A 20,199-nucleotide genomic window follows, 5' to 3' on the forward strand; every position below is an offset into this window, starting at 1 on the left:
ATCCCAGATTGGAATTTTAGAAGCGTGAATCATGTTTGTCTGACTTGTTCTGAACAGGACTTTAAAAAAAAAAAAAAAAAAAATCACCATTATAATAAATGCTTTTTAATATGATAATCTGACACTTAACTGATGTAGGACAAACAGAATTCATAAAAGAGTTTTTAAAAATACTAAGTTTAAGTTTATTCCCAAAATAAGTGTTAGCCCAGCTTCATAAAGCTAAATTCAGGGCACCCAAGCGCCTCCCCCAGAAAGACCCCCTTACCCTTGTCAATTGCGAAATAAACAGATCATACAGATCTCCAGTCCCTCTGCAATGCAGGGGCTTCTTGGGCAGAATCTGCATCTATGGAGTAAGAAAAAAAGAGGAAGCTGGCAGAGGAAGCTGCCATGGAATATCTCTTTCTCTGACTCTTTTACCAGTTTGCTGAACAACTGCATGAATGAATAGGGGCTCTTCAATAAGTTAAGAGTGATTATCATTTGAAAGGAAAGAATTTGAGCTCTAGTAAAAATTCAAGAAGATTGTTATGAACTGTTCTAACTTCAAGTACTATCTACATAAATAAATAAATTAAGATCATTAAGGAGTATGTAAGTAATTATATAACATGGTAGGGACGCAGTTACATAGAGTATAAAAAACAAGAAGCCAGAAGAAATAGGTTCAAGTACCATCTCCGTCACATAATAAAAGTTGAGAGGGTGGGTAAATTACTAACCTAAAAATGTATTTCCTTATCTGTAAAATGATCATAATTACAGTATCTATTTTTTAAAATTGCTATGAAGTAAGAAACACTACCGGGAAAGTACTTTGTCAACAATCGTTGGCTCACTCTAAAGAAATAATACATGTCTACGATTCCACAGAGCCACCAAACCATTCACTTACCCTCAGCCTCAGCTTGCAAATCTATCTATACCAAAGTAAAAGGCTCATACTTAGAAATCTAAGCTTTGAATCAACATCTACCTCCTTGTTATTTCTCAAAAAAAAAAAAAAAATTTACTTGTTGTTCTGTATTTCTACAAAGTATGAATTAGAAAAAAGAACATCTGGCTTTGAAATGTAATATTCCTAGATTTTAGAATTCAAGTTGTCAATTTGGTCTTCCCCAGCGAGGGTGTACAAAATCTCACCCTCAAAAAATAATTAGAAAACTGTCAAAAAACAAAAAAACCATTTTGTGCTCTAGAAATTAACCAGACAAAAAACACAGTAAGAACAGTTTATTCATGTAAAATAACTGAACTTCTTGGGAAGAACAGTAGGAGTCTGGCTTCTTATCAGGAGCTACCTCCATCCCCCTGCCCTACTCCACCAATATGATGAGGTTGGCTGTGAAAACCAGCAGCTTCATTGCTGAAGGGAGCTGACTTTGATTTGGAGCTAAGAGCAGAAAACTCACACCCAGCAGGAAACAGAAAGGCCTGTAGCTCTTGTAGCCTGAGATTACAGCACCAGTGGCAGCAAGCCACAAACCTGAGGACTACCTAGAAATTTAACAGGGAGATTCTGGAAAGAAGAGAGCCACAGAGGGACCCGATAAATTCACATATTCTGAGGAAAGGATTGATGCCCTCCACATAACCCCGTCTGAGTAGAAGGCAGCAAGCACATATGTGCAGGGGAGACCCATAAGGTCCCAAGCTACCCCAAAATGCCAGCTAATTAGGAGAGCATGCCCAAAGGAAAGTGGAGACCTGAGAGAAACCAACATCACACAACCCAGGCTGACTGGAAATCCGCGTGCACACATAGGGAGACCAGAGAAGACCCAATAGAAAGGAAAGGAGGCAAGCTAGAAAATGGCCCAAATTTTGAATATGCTCCCCAAACTATACCTAATCCACCAGCAGAGGATGAAAGCCTTACCGGCCCAAGGTGTTCAATCACAACCTCCAACCAATCATTAGCTAAGCACTAAGCAATGCAGACACAAAGGTGAACTCTAGAAAGCCAAATTATATGAAATTTTGAAAAGCTGAGGAGATACATCAGTAGCCACAATTTTGGGAGGGGTAAATTCTGCATATAAGGCCAACAAAGTTACTCAAAAAAAAAAAAAAAAAAAGTGAATGAAGAACGAATGAAACAACTGCCACCACCACTACCACTACCACCTGTAGAAAATTTTAATAAAACCAGAATCAAGTTGCTATAATACATGATTTTAAGAGTCCAGTTTTAAGAAAAAATTATGAGCCACAAATACAAGAAAGTGTAACACATTCTCAGGGGAAAAAGAAAAAAAAAAAGTAGCCAGTAGAAGCTGTATCCACATGGGACCAGATTTAGCAAAGACTTCAAAATAATTATTATATGTTCAAAAAAATCAAGGAAACTATGCTTTAAAAAGTTAAAATATGGCAATGACTAAATAAGTAGTAAATATCAACAAAGAAATGCAACCTATTAAAAAGAACTAAATGGAAATTTTAGAGTTGAAAAGTATAGCAAATGAAATTAAAATTTACTAGATGGTCTGAAAATATTACATAAAGAAGCTGTGAAATTAAAGATAAAATAAATCATCCAATCTGTAGAGAGAAAAAAAAAAGATCTGAAGAAAAAAGAACAGAGCACTGGAGACTTGTAGACAACATCAAACATACCAGGATGCATACAACAGGAGTCCCAAAAAGAGGTACAGTAAAACTAGTAGAAGAAATAATGGCTGAAAACTTTCCAAATTTCATGAAAAACATTAATCTACAGTTCCAAGAGACTCAACAACCCAAAGTAGAATAAGCACAAAGAGATACCCATCTAGATACACTAATAAAACTGATGAAAGTCAAAGACATGGAGAAAATCTTAAAAGCAGCAAAAGGAAAATGACTCATTACTTGCAGGATAGTGTTTTCAACAAATGGTACTGGAATAACTGAATAACCATAAAAAAAAAAAAAAAAGGTGAACTTAGATCTTTACCTCATACCACAAACAAGAATTAACTCAAATTGGGTAACAGACATATCTATAAGAGCTAAAATAACAACACTTCTGGAACAGGGGTCAGCAACAATCTTTTTAAAGGGTCCACAAAGTAAATAATAAATATTTTCGGTATTGGGTGCCATACAATCTCCATAACTACTCAACTGTCACTGTAAAGAGAAAGCAGCCACAGGTGATATGTAAATGAGTGGGTGTGGATGGCTATGTTCCAATAAAACATTTACAATAACAAGTTGTGGGCCAGATGTGGTCCGCAGAGGTAGTTTGCTGATTCCTATTCAAGAAGAGAAAATCTCTGTGACCCTGAATCAAACAAAGATTTCTTAAATACACCAAAAGCTAAATCCACACAAGAAAAAAATGATAAAATGAATTCATCAAAAACTTTTGCTCTTCAACAAAGCAAAATAACCTGTATCTAGAATACGTCAAATCTCTTACAACTCAGTAAAAAGACAAATTATCAAATTTAAACTAGGGCAAAATATATGAACAGACATTACACAAGAGAAGACATACAAATGACTAATAACACTGAAAAGTTGCTCAACATCATGAGTCACTGGAAAGATGCAAATTAACACCAAATGAGGTTACACTATACATCGATCAGAATGGTTGTAATCAAAAAGACTGACAATAACAGGTATTGGCCAGAATAGAGAGAAACTAGAACCCTCATGCATTGCTGCTGGAATATAAAATGGTGCCATCACTTTAGAAAATAGTTTGGCAGTTTCTGAAAGAGTTAAAACATAGATTTATAGGACCCAGCCACATCATTCCTAAGTATCTATTCAAGAGAAATGAAAACATATGTTCACAAAAAGACTTGTATAAGAATCTTTATAACATTATTCCTACTAGCCAAAAATGGAAGTGACCTAAATGTCCATCAACTGGTGAATGGATAAACAAAATATGGTATATTCACATAATGTAATAACTATGGCAATAAAAAGGAATGAACTATTGATAAATACTACAACATGGATGAACCTCAAAAACAGTATGCTAAGGGAAAAGGATAGATAGATAGATACAAAAGACATTTCATATGATTCCATTCATATGAAATTTCCAAAAAATACAAATCTACAGAGACAGAAATCAGATAAACGGTTGCTTAAGAATCAGAGTCAGAGGGGCGCCTGGGTGGCTCAGTCGATTAAGCTTCTGCCTTCGGCTAAGGTCATGATCCCAGGGTCCTGGAATGGAGCCCCGCGTCAGGCTCCCTGCTCAGCAGGGAGTCTGTATCCCCCTCTCCATCTGCCTCTCCCCCAGATCATGCTCTCTCTTTCTCCCAAATAAATAAATAAAATCTTAAAAAAAAAAAAATTGAGAGTCAGAGCCAGTACTGCCCTCAAATGCACACAAGGTTTCTTTTTTGTGTAATGAAAATATTCTCAAACTAGATTATGAGAATGATTGCACAACTCTATAAATTTAACTAAGAATCATTGAGTTGTACTCTTATGTGAGTGAATTTTATAGGATGTAAATCATATTTCAATAGAGCTGTTAAAAGAAAAAAAAAAAGAAAATCCACCTTTGCCCCTTGCAAACTGTGCTACCTGCAGCAGGTTACCTAAAACTACCCTAAGCCTCAACTGGTCATTAGTAGAAATAGAGTGAATAATACTTACCTTGCTTACAAGGCTCTTATGAGCACTTCAGTAATGTAGAGGAAAGTTTTATCTCTTCCTTTTCTGTCCTATACCTTAAACCATACTGCAGAAAATTAATATATCCAAGATGTGTAACAGACTAAAAAGAACTGAAATCCCAGAACCATGAGAGGAACACTCCCTTTAAAAACAAATATGACTATATCACCAATACTCTTGAAGGCACAGCGCATTAAAAATCTACATTCTAGTATCTGAGGACCTTGACTGAGGCCACAATCAGAAAAGAAAAGTAAAATTTTAAGATCTAATACAAACACAAGATAGAAGAAGCATTAGAACGGCATTTAATTGAGTCAGAAACTTATGGCAGCCTCGAATTGGAAAAAGAGGAATGGGAATCTTGCAGGAGAATTAACCTAGCAGGTCTGTTGCGGCAACTTTTAGAAGGGGCTGCTTGTAAAGACTAGCCCTTGGCTCTTACACTGTTCCTTCCTTACGTTGATTAAGGCTGTTTTACCCACTTGGGACACCGTACCAGTTAACCTGGATTGTAAACAAAATGATAATGGCAAACACCCACTTTCCTTCTGAGAGTCTAGAATTTCAGTAGCTGGGGCTATTTAGGCAGGCAGAGAGTCCCTACATTATCAGCCCCCAATCAAAATCCTGGATTTTGAATCTTAAAGCAGGCTTCCCTGGCCAGAAAAATTGCACATGTGTTACACTGGTGGAGGAAGCACATTCTATTCAGCCCATCCTATGAGAGAGAGAATGTTGGAAGCCTCCACCTGGATCCCTCCAGATTCTGCCTGGTGTGTCCTTTTCCCTTGCTGGTCCTCTTGTGTATCCTATCTTTTCCAATAAACCATAACCATGAATAAACTGTGAGTCCTTCTAATGAACCTTCAAATGTAAGGCTGGTGGTGGAACCCTTGAAACAGGTGTTAAAGGTAAAGTGGCATAAAGGAATCATAACTGCAGAGTTTTAGGGGAGCCTTATAAAAAATACTTTCTCATCTTTTCTTTCTGATCAAATTCACCTTCAGACCACAGAGACATGCATATAGACTTTGTACAGAATACTTTCACTCACTATAAGAAAGAACAAACTAAAAAGATCCAGAAAACATCAGGCAGAACCAAAGAACTGGGGAAGGAGGAAGAGAGAGGGAAAACGGGGAGGCAAGCTAGCTGTCAATGACAACTCAGATTAAGATTTAAGTCATTATATGGGCGCCTGGGTGGCTCCGTCATTAAGTGTCTGCCTTCGGCTCAGGTCATGATCCAGGGTCCTGGGATCGAGTCCCACATCGGGCTCCCTGCTTGGCGGGAAGCCTGCTTCTCCCTCTCCCACTCCCCCTGCTTCTGTTCCCTCTCTCGCTATCTCTCTCTCTGCTGAAAAATAAATAAAATCTAAAAATAAATAAATAAATAAATAAATAAATAAATAAATAAATAAAATCTTTAAAAAATATTTAAGTCATTATAAGTCTTTGCTGTTTCATCAGTTAAGTGAATCTAATCAGATTACCAAAATGAACTTCAAAGGTTATGTATCTTTCTTAATTTCCATTTGAGTAAGAATACTGAGAAAAAAGGTTTACACAAGGGCAGGCATATTTCAGGTACTACTCAACCACCTGAAGCAAAATAATCTTATCACAAATTGGTTAAGCTTGCTGTCAAAATTATGAATTCCCATATTTTACCAAGTCAACATTTCCATGCCCTATATTCCCTTAAACTTATACCTATTTCTGGCTTTACCATCTCTGATAATGGCACATTATTAGGCCTTTCACTCCTGCATGCTCTTAAAATCATGTTACTCCCCCAGACAGAAACATTTACCAAGTTCTGTAGATTCTAACCTTCCAATGTCTCCCACTATCTGCTCAGTTTGCTACCCATCTGCCACTGCCTTAGTTCAAAGCCCCATGATTTCTTTACTAAACTATTTCTAACAATCTTTTCCAACTCTAATCCATCCTGCACTGTACCATCACACCGTCAAGGAGTAATATTTGGGACACCTGACTGGCTTAGTCGGTAGAGCATGCGACTCTTGATCTCAGGGTCGTGAGTTCAAGCCCCACACTGGACATGGAACCTACTTAAAAGAAAAGAAAAAAAGAGTAATATGCTTATGATTTCAAGTTCTAACCATGTCCTTCCTTTGACGAGGAACTTTTACTAGCTCTATACCAATCACAGAATAAAATACAAATATCTTACAATGACATTCAATGACCTCTATAAAATGGTCCCAACCTACTGTTCCAACTTCCAAATCCTGCCTCTCTTACTCTGTGTTTCTACAGGTCACCTACCCAAATGCCTCCAGCTCCAGGTTAGTATTATATATGCATTAAAAGTTGGATAAGGTATAACAGGAAGTGGTAGGACTAATATCCAATTAAAAATATTCATATATAAAGAAAACTTTTCTAACTATACAGGCCAAACAAAAAACATCTACAGACATACCTCAGTTACTAGGCAAGCCTTTTTGCAACTTCCTTAAGCTAAGGTAAATAGCTTTCCGTTCTTAAGCCCCAGGTTTTCCTACTCCTATACTTTCTATTTACAGAACTCCCTTTCCCACAGAAACCTGCCCCACTTTGTGAAAATTACAGCCATCTTCAAAGTCCACTCAAATGCTATGTATGCCAGGAAGCCACTTATATGCTCCCCTAAGTTTATCTCTCTGCTCCCACATCCCCTTTTTGGGATCCCATAGACTCTTCAACTGCACTTAATACATTTTGGAATTATATTACATCTAATTATATCCATTTCTTATCTTTCTTTTTTTTAAAATGATTTTATTTATTTATTTGACAGAGAGAGAAAGACAGGGAGAGAGGGAACACAAGCAGTGGGAGCAGGAGAGGGAGAAGCAGGCTCCCCACTGAGCAGGGAGCCCGATGAGGGGCTCGATCCCAGGACCCTGGCAGATGCCCAACGACTGAGCCACCCAGGCACCCCACATTTCTTATCTTTCTTACCAGGCTGTATGCTGAGGAAATACACAATGTTTGCTTATTTTTCTATTCCCCATCATTCCTTGCACACAGGTTAGTACAGTTAAGTATCTCTGTAACATTTGAAAAATGCATATTAACCAAAATTTTTAAAACTTGACAGGAAATGTCTTAAACCACCTGCTCAGCAGAAAGCCTGATTCTCCCTTTCCCACTCCCCCTGCTTGTGTTCCCTCTCTCGTTGTGTCTCTGTTAGGTAAATAAAAAAAATCTTTAAAAAAAAAAAAAAAAACTTAAGGGAAGAGAATTGCCATTAGAGGGACAAAATGAGTTTTGTTTGCTAGCCTACCTAATTATTCCCCATATATAATAAAATACATTATTTGTGACTTAAAGAAACATCATAAAAGAAGTCTCTAGTGTGTTCCTGAGGTGGTGGTAAAGAATTCCTTTCTCAACCCAAAATAGCAAGTACTAGAACATAATAAAATCAGAGCTATAAACTAGTAAAAAGTTCTTCAGAGAGAGGGAAAATGATATAGGTCAGAAACTCAGATCTACTTTAAGAAAGAAAGCACATTAGAGAAGAAATAAAGATAAAATAACATCTTTAGTTTATTTCATTTGATTTTTCTTGTTCTTAATTGATCCAAGAGATAACAATTTCTTCAAAAACTAATAGTAACAAAAACAATAGTAAACAACAATAGTAACAATAGTAACAACAACTAATGTTGTAATTATAGCTTATGAATGACTGCAGTGTTATCAGGAACAGGAAGGACAAACTGGAAATACTGTAAGGTACTTGCACTATCTGTGAAGCAGTATAGTGTTATTTTAAAGTGCACTTGGATTAGTTGCAAATGCATGTTGTAAACCTTACAGCAACCACTAAAAAAGGTTTTTAAAAAAAGTACTATAATTGATATGCTGAGAGGAAAAAAATGGAATCATTAAAATGCTCAATTAAAACCACAGAAGGCAGAATAACAGAAAACAAAAAAGAAATAAAGAACACGGGCAATAAATACAAAGCAGTAACAAATATGACAGATATTAATCCAACTATATCAATAATCCTTTAATAGGTGAATGGATAAACTGTGAACATCTATAAAATAGAATATTGTTCAGCAATAAAGAGAAATAAGCTATCAAGCCAAAAAAAGATATGGAGGAATATTGAAAGTATATTATTAAGTTAAAGAAGCCAACCTGAAAAGGTCGCATACTGTACGATCCCAATTACATGACATTCCAGAAACTATATGACTATATACTATGGAGATAGTAAAAAGGTAAATGGTTACCAGGGGATGGTTGGGGGGAATGAAAGGGGAGAGGATGAACAGGAAGAGTACAGGAGATTTTTAGGACAGTGAAATGATTCTGTGTGGTACTATAATGGTAGATAACAAGGACTTCCGGCATTTGGTAAAACCCATAAATTATGTAACACAAAAAGGGAACCCTAATCAAACTATGGACCTAGTTATTAATAATGTATCAATATTTCTTCATCAACTGTAACAAATGTACCATACTAATGCAAGATATTAAGAACAGGAAAAACTGTTCAGTTAATAGTACTTAATACCATACAAAGCCATAGTAGTGTTCTCACTCAGGTAACTCAAACATATAATCAATATGGATAAACACAAGAATTAAAAGACTGCAGCTTAACAATCTGGGTAAACTGCGTAAAATCAAGTTGTTGTTTTTTAATAATAGTCTAAGTACTCCAAGAGCTATCAAATCCTAACCAAACTGAATTTGTAAGATTGGCTAGAACCTAAAGCAGAAGATGGAACATATTTAAATACACTGTACTGTAATTTCAAGTTGTCTATGTTCCAAAATATTAGCAGTAACAGAAAGTATTAAATGGCTAAGAAGAAAATGATGATACTTTCATAGTGAACATGAATGGTTTTATAGTGCCATATTTCTCAATGAAACATTTTCAAAGTTACTAAAGCATCCTATGTACTCTGCACATTTTTCTGAACAAAAATAGTGAAGTTGAGGTAAAGGAACTGTTCTATATCTGGACTGTGATGAATATATACAACTCTGAATTTGTCAATACTCATAGAATTCTATGCCTTAAAGAGTACATTTTACTGCATATAAATTACCCAAAACAATTAATTAAAATTTTAAACTGTAACAAACAGTAAATGGGAATGATACAGAGAGAGGAATATGTGGGGGGATGTTAAAGGTAACTGAACAAGAAAAAAGAAGGGCTGGGATCCAATGCTATTAATCTTCAGAGTTAACTAGTTTTTTTTTTTTTCCAAGATAGATGGTTTCTATATATCCTAACTTAACTCTCTTAATACAATTATAAGCGATATAAAAATTATTATGCATTTCAATAATAAAGATAATATATGGAAAAAAGGATCGGAATAAAGTATGTAAGACATGATCTCTTGTTTACATGTTTTAATTTACACAAATAAGTATCTGTACATATAAATCTTATATAGATAATATAAACATATAAGCACATATATGTTAATATATACATAACAATGTTTACTATCAAATGAACACTGGTTGAGGGGAAGCAGGGAGGCTTTAACTCTTCATTTTATACTTCTTGATGCTGTTTACACTTTCAAACCATGTACAGTACTGTACAAGTATTTTTTTAATATCAATAGGGTTAACTAAGCAAGGAGATTATGGGTCATTTTATGTTTTCTCTCTTATACTACTCATTATTTCTTTTAAAAGTTCTAATGAATATTATTTTTAAATCTGTTTAAGATAACACATAGAATTATAAATAATACCTTAGGTATTTAATTTAAAAAATCTGTAATGACTATAGTGAAAAAAATGAAAGAAAAGTTAGAAAATTAAATGGTCGAATGATTAAAGCATTATACAGACATACTCTAGAAAGTTCTACATATATTCAATAAAAAGAAGTAAAAATGACATGAAAATATGTCTATAATATGAAACACAGAACATTTGACCTCATTTTGGGAAAAAATTTAATATTTAATAATGGGAAGATCATTATTAATTCATTCAAAAATTAATTACGGGAATCCTTTTGTGTACCAGGTCCTGAGCTGGGCACAGAAAGTACAGTAAAAACAAGCTGTCCTCAGGCAGGGAGCAGGTAGGGGACTACCAAGGAAGGGGGACATATGCAGGCAATCACCAAAAGAGCTACTTAATTACAGTGGTACTATGGTAAGCTATCTTCAAGTATAATCCCTGAAAATTCCTCCCACTTCTGAATGCCCATGTCACCCCTCCCATCAAAAGTAGAATCTCTTTCTCCCTCCCCTTGAACCTAGCCTTGCAACTTACAGTGAGGAGAATGTGGCCTAAGTAACACTGTGCCGGTTCCAAACCCAGATATTAAGATGCCTGAAAATTTCTAGTTTTGCTTTCTTGCTGCCCTCAACTGCCATGTACCTCATGATAGTCCACGCCTATCTGAGGAGAGGGATACCATATGAAGAGAGAGGCCCTGAAGGATAAATGACAACAGGTGAGATGGAGAGCACCGAGACAAGAACGAAGGTGCTTCAGTAGACAACCGGCATCGCAGCCCCAGACAAGAAGTGAGGGTGCCCTAGAGCCTTCAGCCTAAGTCAGCTTGCCTCAACTGGCAGCAGATGGAACACAGGCCCGTTGTCACCACTCACCCCTGACCAAATTTCTAGTTCACAGAGTCATAAGCAAAAAACATAGGCACTTTGAGGTGATTTGTTATGCTACAATATGTGAGATAAAAAGTGGTGCTTGGAAAGGGTACTACTGGAACAGAAACCTAAAACACTGGCTTTGAGGACACTGAGGCAGGCAGAAGCTGGAAGGGCGAGAAGGAGACAGGGAACTGCCAGAGCAGTAAGGAAACGGCCACACAAGGCCAGAAGAAAAGGGGCCCATATTATATATGGGCAGAACAATCAGCAGAATGATCACAGGTATAATAACTTGGGACATTAAAAATATACCTAGTGAACCTATTATAGATCTAGCTAGGATTTCCAGGCAAAATATTCAAAGTGTCACTGGCTACTTTGTAGCCAAGTATGAGAAGGTAAAAAAAGAAAAACATGAGCTTTGAGGAATTACAAGCAGAATTTAAAGGAAATATTTCTAAACAAGAGTTGCTTGGTTGGAAAACAGCTGTTTCTTGTCACTAGCCTCTACAGATAGCAAGATTGTCAAAGAAACAACATGAAGACAAAGATCAAATCCAGAGTACTGCCAATAAATCATGGGCTCACAATCATCAAATCAAAAATTCATCTGTAAAATCCTTTATTAAGACCACAGAAAGACTAAAGATCAGGCTTACATTCTCCCTCAGGTAGGCAAAAGAGCTTCCAAGAACCTTACAGGACCCTATACTGGGATCCAAAGTAGAGAGAGTCCTGTCACTCACTGAACTGTGTGGGTGTGACTATTGCCTAATGGGATGCACTTATAATCTGATATACAGAAAACCCACAATGTTTAATGGAGTTCTACCAGTTTAGACTAAAATAAACACTGTTCCAAATGAAAAGAGGCTTTTAAGTTTTCAAAGTGTCACGTACATGAAGCAGACAGAAATGAATACTCAGGTGTAAACAAGGCCCATTTCATGGAGAAGTAAAAATGAGTCAGCAAGTAGAGCCAAAAGCCCAAAAGACCTAGCCCCAAGAGCTCGGAAAAGTAAGGAATTATGAAGCCACTACTACAAGTCAGAACAAGCCCTAATCAAAGAACATTCTCTGTTCCCTGACTAGATTTCAGAATTGCTTTGGATCACAGGCTGCTATATGCCTCCCATTCTTTCACGCTCCACAGCGAGTATCTATTGTGTGGTTAAGAATTCCTGTCTAAGGGCGCCTGGGTGGCTCAGGTAGTTAAGCCGTCTGCCTTCGGCTCAGGTCATGATCCCAGGGTCCTGGGATCGAGCTCCTTGTCAGGCTCCCTGCTCAGCGGAGAGCCTGCTTCTCCCTCTGCTGCTCCCTCTGCACTCCCCCTGCCTGTGCTCGACCACTGTCAAATAAATAAATAAAATCTTTAAAAACATTTTTTTTTAAATTTCTGTCTCAAAATTGTATATGGAGTGAATGGCAGGTGGGGTAAAACTTGTCTTTTTAGTTCACACGTATCCAAATCAAGAGGAGCTGCACCCAGAAAGCCTCATCCACATCATGACCTAATGCAGATCATAAGGTAATGGACTTTGAACCTGAGGTCCTAACTGAATGAGATTTCTGGGCATCTTAGGAGGACTGAGTACTGCATGGTGGAGAGACACTGAATTGTCCATCAGAAGAACTGTGACATAGTCCATCTGCAAAGATGGCTATCAACAATTCCTCCTATTCCTGAATATACACATGCTACTCCTCCCATCAAGAAGTGGAATCTAATTCGCCTTCCCTTAAACCTTGGCTAATACTGTATTCTGCTTTTAAAAAGAGAATGTGATAAAAATGATGCTGTGTAGTTTCAGGCCGAGGCCTTAAGAGACAGAGAACTTTTGTTTTTGTTCTCTGGTTACCCTAAATCACCACGTAAAGAAAAGCAGGCTATCCTTCTAGAGAGAAGCCAAGAAGAGAGAAAAGCCCTGGTTGATGAACAAACAGACCATCTAGAGAAGAAATGAGGTGTCTCAATAAAAGCTAACACCAAGGCCATCTTGGATCCATTAGCCTCATTCAACTTACTTCAGTCAACATCTCATGGACCAAAGCAAGGTGTCCCCTGCCCAAACTCCTGACCTAAAATTTGTAAGCAATAATTTTTAGAGTAATGGTTGTGATTTTAAACCACTAAGTTTTGGAGCAATCTCTCACACAGTAATGGATAACTAATACAGGTAGTGAGTGCAGCAAAGACTACAAAGGAAAAGTACTGGGTACTTTCTAAAAGTCAGTATTAGAGATGCAAGTGTAATCTGGGAGAGAGGGAAGATCTCTTGAGAAGTGATATATTTAATAGTGGTTATTTAACACTATTTAACAGAGGGGGAATTATGAACAGGAATTTTGGTTGATTTTAAGTTACTATTTTCCTAAATTTTCAACATTACACGTTTTACTTTTGAAATAACAACAAAAATATTATTTTGTTAAAACTTCCTTAAGGATATTGTTGGCTTTCTTAAGTCTAAAATATATTTTCTCATGACAAAATATGCAAATATTTCAAGAAATAACAAAAGTTTTATATTATTCTATGTAATTGAAGAATGGAATGTCCTGATTATACAAGCATTCCAGGAAATAAACAGCATATATTGGTTTAACAATTTCTGAAGGATTAGAATGTGGTAAAACACAACTAACCTAAAATTATACTGCTTATAATTTAATATCACACTGATATTTTGGAAACATCTTCAGGTTTACACAGTGCATCACAGTTACCATTGTGAATAGTTGTGGAATGAGAGAAGTTAAAGAACTCTCTCATAACAGAATTAGGAGTAGAAATGGTCCAAAAAGAGTGCCATAATAGACTAAAACCAACAAGGAAAAAGTAAATAGTAGTAACTAAGGGTTAAAAAGAAACCACAAAAGTACAAGAGAGAAAATAATCCAACTTAACTGTAGGAAAAAGCCTTGGGCTTTAGCTGGCCACAAATGTATTAGCCAATAGCAAGTAAGCCATATCAACATGAAAAATGTCAATGTGATCTTGGACTTCATTAATACATTTAATTAACAAATATTTACTGTAAACCTATATAATACACCATGTATTTTACTAAGAGAATATAATGACAAGATCCAGGGAAGGAATAATCTCACCATATTTAGAACTAGTCAAACTATATATGGAATATTAAGTCCATGTAAAGGAAATGGATGAAAAAATTAGGAGCGCTTGGGTGGCTCAGTCATTAAGCATCTGCCTTTGGCTCAGGTCATGATCCCGGGGTCCTGGGATCGAGTCCCGCATCGGGCTCCTCACTCTGCTGGAAGCCTGCTTCTCCCTCTCCCACTCCCCCTGCTCGTGTTCCCTCTCTCGCTGTATCTATCTCTGTCAAATGAATAAATAAAATCTTTAAAAGAAAAAATTAGACATATGTGACCTACAAAAGGAAGACTTTCTAATTTGAATACTGCCCTAAAAGAAGAAAACTCTTTAAAAAATTCATTTTACAAAATAAATTAATGACTACTATGAAATGGGCATTGTGCTAGGCAGTGGGATACAAGTGGAGAATAAAATAGGTATTGTCCCTGTCCTCATCCTACTTAATAGTCGTATGAGCATCCTACCACTGGAAGACCTTTAGCAAGTACCAATAACAATAACCTGCCAAGCATATCATAAAAAATATTCAGGTACTTTGCATAAGGATGAAATAAATGAGCTCCAATGTTACTTCCAAATCTAAAATTTTATGATTACTTACTTATAGCATAAAAGAATGTTATTCTGAGATAAATGTCTAATGAATAAAAGGCAGACACACACACACACACCCCACTCACATACACACAGAGGTTTTTAAAACATTATCACCTAATAAAAAACCACGTCAATTCACATGTTCAGCCTTTATAGGCAAACTACTCAAAACCAACTTCAATCCACATTAGAAACATCCAATCTCAAATTTTTACATCATTTCAAATAGTAAAATTTTTTAGAAGATTTTTTTATTTTTAAGTAATCTCTACACCCAGTGTAGGGCTCAAAATCACAACACTGAGATTGAGAGTTACAGGCTCTACTGACTGAGCCAGCCATCCCTCAAATAATAAAAATTTTTTTAAAATCTCTTTATCCTAATGATTATTTTACCCAGTGAAAATAATTCCAAAGAAATTAATACTTATGATTTCTCTGGGATTTCTTATATTAATCAATATACCTTTCCATGGCTTTAGCTGTATAAGGCAAATGCATTTCAATACTGTGTTCATCTTCATCTGTCTGCAGAGACATGCGTTCAAACATTCCTGTCTTCCATAGTTCTCCGTAAACTAAAGAGATTTCAAAATATAGTAAAACAGATATATTAATGTATATCCTTATTCTGTGAGATTCCATTCAGTAACAAAAAACTACATGCTTTGGCAAGAGACAGAAGGACCACATAATATTTTCCTTCATTTTTATCTTTAAAAAAGAAGAAAAAACTAGCTTTTTACATACCGAACAAAGCACTAATACATGTGATGACTACTCAGCATTTTCGTATGTTACACAGTTATATAAAAATAATCATTTAAAATGTTCATCAGTTCTTTTTATTACATCTAATTACCTCTGGGGCTAAGCTTTTTCTTGACTTAAGCAGCACATGCCAACAAGAACACAGTTGATTAGAACTCCTAATAAAACATGGAAAAGCCACTGCTCTACCTACTCGTGAGGTTAATGATACAGTTTTTAAGTTTTGTTTTGTTTTATAACAAAATCTATGGGATTATTATTTCCCATTTCAGATGTCTGCCATACAAAGAACAGAAAATTCCTATTAAGCATGCTATTTTCCTCAAAATTAAAAATTAAGCTTCTGGGACAGACCAGGACATAAATTCACCATAGTATCATGCCATAAATAATTCTAAAATGATCTAGTAATTCAGATCCTTCTGATGAATCATACTTAAAAATTGATATGATATAATAAGAAAAAGATGAAATTTAATATGTAAAAAAAGTGATATAAGAATATTTTTGTTTTATCATAAAACAGAACCAACATTTTTATAACTACATTCTTAAATGGGCTTACCAATATCAAAGAAACAGACAAATGATGGCATGACATTTTTCTGCAAAATTATACCTGATTAAATATCATCCATTCCTTTATTAGGAAGCTATCTAAAACCAAAATTTTCTGAATGCCCCAACAAGGTTTTAAAAATAAAGTGTGTTCCCTAAAAGCATCACAGGGAGTAATGAAGCTAGTTATACTCCAGTTTCATTAGTAAAAATTATTCTAACAACAAATTACTAATACTCAGTAATAATTAAAACCCCATTTATGAAAAATTAGGCCTAAAAAATAAGGAAAAAGAGGTGATTGTCTATTTTGCAAATGGCTTCTTTCATCCTACAGAAGAATTTGTTCCAAGATTTCTTGAAACAATAAGCACCCAACATACTTAAAATATAAAGTGATGAACTGGAAGAATACAAAGCAAGCTCATGAAGATGGCTTTTGGGAAAGCAAACAGAGTTAAGGGGAAAATTCTGAGCCAATTGTGGATGGTAAGTACAAGAATATTTGTTTCACTCTTCTCTCTACTGTTCTATATTTTTAAAATTATGCTCCCCACTCCTCCAAAAATACTATTATAAAATCAAAAGATTTTAACTTACACATTCAATGTATAAAATGAGACACAACTAAATAAAAGGTGTGATTTCTAGAATCCTATGGAAAATATATATCAAAATAAGAGACACGTTTTAAAAATAAAACACACTTAAGATTTATGAAGCACCTTTGTTTCAGTGTTTCACTTTTGTTGCCCCCATAAAAATCATTTGAGAAGAAATAAAGGCATTATCATCATGACCTCTTTACAATGAGGAAAGTAATATACATAGAGTCAGACGAACATGCCCAGAATCTTTCTTCAGGTTGTTGTGGGTACTAATTTCTTGTCTCGTGGTACAGTGAGTACAAGACACTTCCATGAATACACATGTAACATGAACAGGCTGGAGACCAGGGATCTGACAGATTTTTGTGGCTGGCAAAAAAAACTCTAGCTGTCTTTTAGGCATACAGAAGATCTTCTTTCTTTGTTTTTGCTTTTTGCAAATAAGTTGAAATCAATTTTATCTTTAAAACTGAGATTTTACTTATAATATTCATATTTTTTATTTTTTTAATTGACTTATTTTAAAAAAATCTTTAGCTGTTTAAAAGCTATAAGATCTCTATATACTTACTCTTTTGGTCAATACGAAGGTCATACAGAGGTGTCCTATATATATCCACACTGGAAAGTGCACATCGAGAGAGGGGCACATGATGAGAAGGCCCAAGGATGAAAATTCTCCGGCTAGGAGATATACAACAAAAAGCACAGAACAATTGTACTTCTACACAAACCTTATTAAATAAAAGGGAAAAAAATAAGTAATTTTTAAAAATCACATGTGGCACCAATTTCTTTCTTGACTGATTTCATTACCTACTATTATGAGCTAAACTACGTACCCCTAAAATTTATGTTGAAGTTCCACCCCAGTACCTCAGAATGTAACCATATTAGGAGATAAGGTATTAAAACAGATCATTAAGTAAAAATGAGGCTATTCGGATAAGGCCTGAATCCAATGACTGGTGTTCTTATAAAAAGAGGAAGAGATATCAGGGACACACATGCACAGAGAGGTGACCATGTGAAGAGGCATCAAGAAGACAGCCATCTGCAAGCCAAGAAGAAATGCTTCAGGAGACCAACCCTATCAGCACCCTCATCTTGGACTTCCAGCCTCCAGACTGAGAGAAAATATATTTCTGTTTTCAGCCACCTACTTCATGATAGTTTATTATGGCAGTGCTTGCAAACTAATATACCCACAACTGATATGCTCCTCAGTTAATTAAGTTCAATTCCTTATCTTTGTCTTTTTGTTGGACCATTTAAAAAAAAAACAAAACATTTTCAACACCTGGGCATACTAGTTACTGATTTAATGACCTACAGTAAATCAACTGCTATGCTTAAAATCATCTCTGCATTCATAATGCCTAGGATACAGGAGGTTTTCAATAGCTATATTCATTGAATTTAAACATTTCAGCTATAAATAAAATCTCAATATTCTAACACATTCTAAACTTGCCTCATTAAGATCTACCAACTTCAATAAACTTTAATAAACTTTATAAAACTTTAATAAACTTTAATAAAAATACATGATAGTATAATTTCTAAAACTCCCTACAAAATATCATTACAAAGAGCCATTCTGATAAAGCTATTTCCACATTTCTACCATAGCAGAAAAAAAAGGAATCTTGTTGAGAAATATTCTGTATAATAAGCTTTCCCTGTTCCCATTCAAGTAGATAGAAGTCATTCTCAAAAACAAAGAAACTTGATTATGTGCTATTTGCACTGTAGCTAAAGAAGGGGGCTAAACTATAGCTTAAATCTTTACAATTCCTTTATCTTGACATCAAGAGTAAAATTAACTTCCCCTCATTTTATCTCAAACATCACTACAATCTAAATTCCAAAACTATCCATTTTCTCTGTTCTCCCAGATTCAAATGAACGAAACCCACCCCCAACACACACATACAAATTTACTTTTGAAAAACCAAAACTAGGAGAAAGAAGGGAATAGATGATAAGCTATGTACCTAGAAAAAATTAATTATACTCATTGCTCAATTAATGGACAAAGACTGAGACATGAGCTAGTTCTTTCATATCAAAAACTTGCAAGCCAAGGAATGTGCTTAGGCAATATATTTATTTTCATAAAATTCAATCACAGTTATGAAAATTAACTTATTGTCTGCTATATGTTACTTGCTGCAGTGGGGGGAGGGACGGTAAGGAAGATGTAGATAAGGGAAACAGAGATTCTCAGTTTAGAGTCCCAAAATTTCCTCAAGATGTCACAGATAGCAAACATAAGACTTCATCCACAGTCCACTTCTAGTCTTTTCATCCCCTTCCTCCACTGCCAATACTTACTTCTTATCATCACCACTATTAGCAAAGTCAACAGCCACTTCCAAAAAAAAAAAAAAAAGATCACATCAAATTTAGACTCCTAAATGAACAAAAGTGGTAACCATTATGCTCTCCTATCTTAACAGTACATAAACATCATCACAAGTTTTTTAATTAAAGGGACATAGATCATGGTTGAGTGTTTAGGTGACTTGCCTAAGGACAAGTATTACATGAACCAAGAATCAAGTATGAAAAAGAAGGCATTTTCATGATTGAGGAATGCATTTCTATGACAAGACAGAGGAATAGAATATTTAAAATCAGAACACTCTTAGGAAATCTAGCATATATAACTAAAATATGAAATGACTTTTAAAATATCAATTTAAACTCAAGACACAGATACATTTCTAGGTAAGTGTAACAAGGTTCTAATAGTGACCAAAATACAAGCACTACTCCAGAAATAAACACTGAAGGTCACCTTGGAAAGCCTAATTGTCCCCTGCAATATCAGACTATTTACTTTGTTGGCCTTCTTTGCCAGACCCAACCTAGATGAAAAGATAAGACTGGTGGAGAAAAGAGCTCCCACCGCCTGAATTAGACAACTGTGTCCAGTCTAACAGAAACTCACTCATATGCAACAGAGGGAAAAAGAGGTTTAGGTCACATCAATATGAAATCCTTATAAGTGATAAACCCAAAAATAAACCAAAAAATAGGCTAGACATCATTGAAAAGAAGGGGGAAGGGACGCCTGGGTGGCTCAGTCGGTTGAGCGGCTGCCTTCGGCTCAGGTCATGATCCCAGAGTCCTGGGATCGAGTCCCACACCGGGCTCCTTGCTCGGTGGGGAGCCTGCTTCTCCCTCTGCCTCCCTCTCCCCCTGCTTGTGTTCTGTCTCTCTCTCTGACAAATAAATAAATAAAATCTTTAAAAAAAAAAAAAAAAAAAAGA

The 20,199-nt window shown here is 35.7% G+C and overlaps 1 protein-coding gene across 2 annotated transcripts in view; it reads right to left on the reverse strand.

Annotated features, from left to right (window-relative positions):
* MEMO1 (mediator of cell motility 1) overlaps positions 1-20,199 on the reverse strand; it is a 117,975-nt gene that overhangs the window by 21,922 nt on the left and 75,854 nt on the right. For both annotated transcript variants that reach the window (XM_035000862.1, XM_035000861.1), the window contains 2 exons: positions 17,493-17,605; positions 15,451-15,562 (listed from right to left, as the gene is read on the reverse strand). In XM_035000862.1, the coding sequence (XP_034856753.1) occupies positions 15,451-15,562; positions 17,493-17,605 (225 nt within the window). The remainder of the gene's footprint in view (positions 1-15,450; positions 15,563-17,492; positions 17,606-20,199) is intronic.

Source organism: Mirounga leonina, unplaced genomic scaffold (assembly GCF_011800145.1).
Source record: "Mirounga leonina isolate KUSES-001 unplaced genomic scaffold, KU_Mleo_1.0 Mir_125, whole genome shotgun sequence".
In the NCBI taxonomy this organism is placed as follows: domain Eukaryota; kingdom Metazoa; phylum Chordata; class Mammalia; order Carnivora; family Phocidae; genus Mirounga; species Mirounga leonina.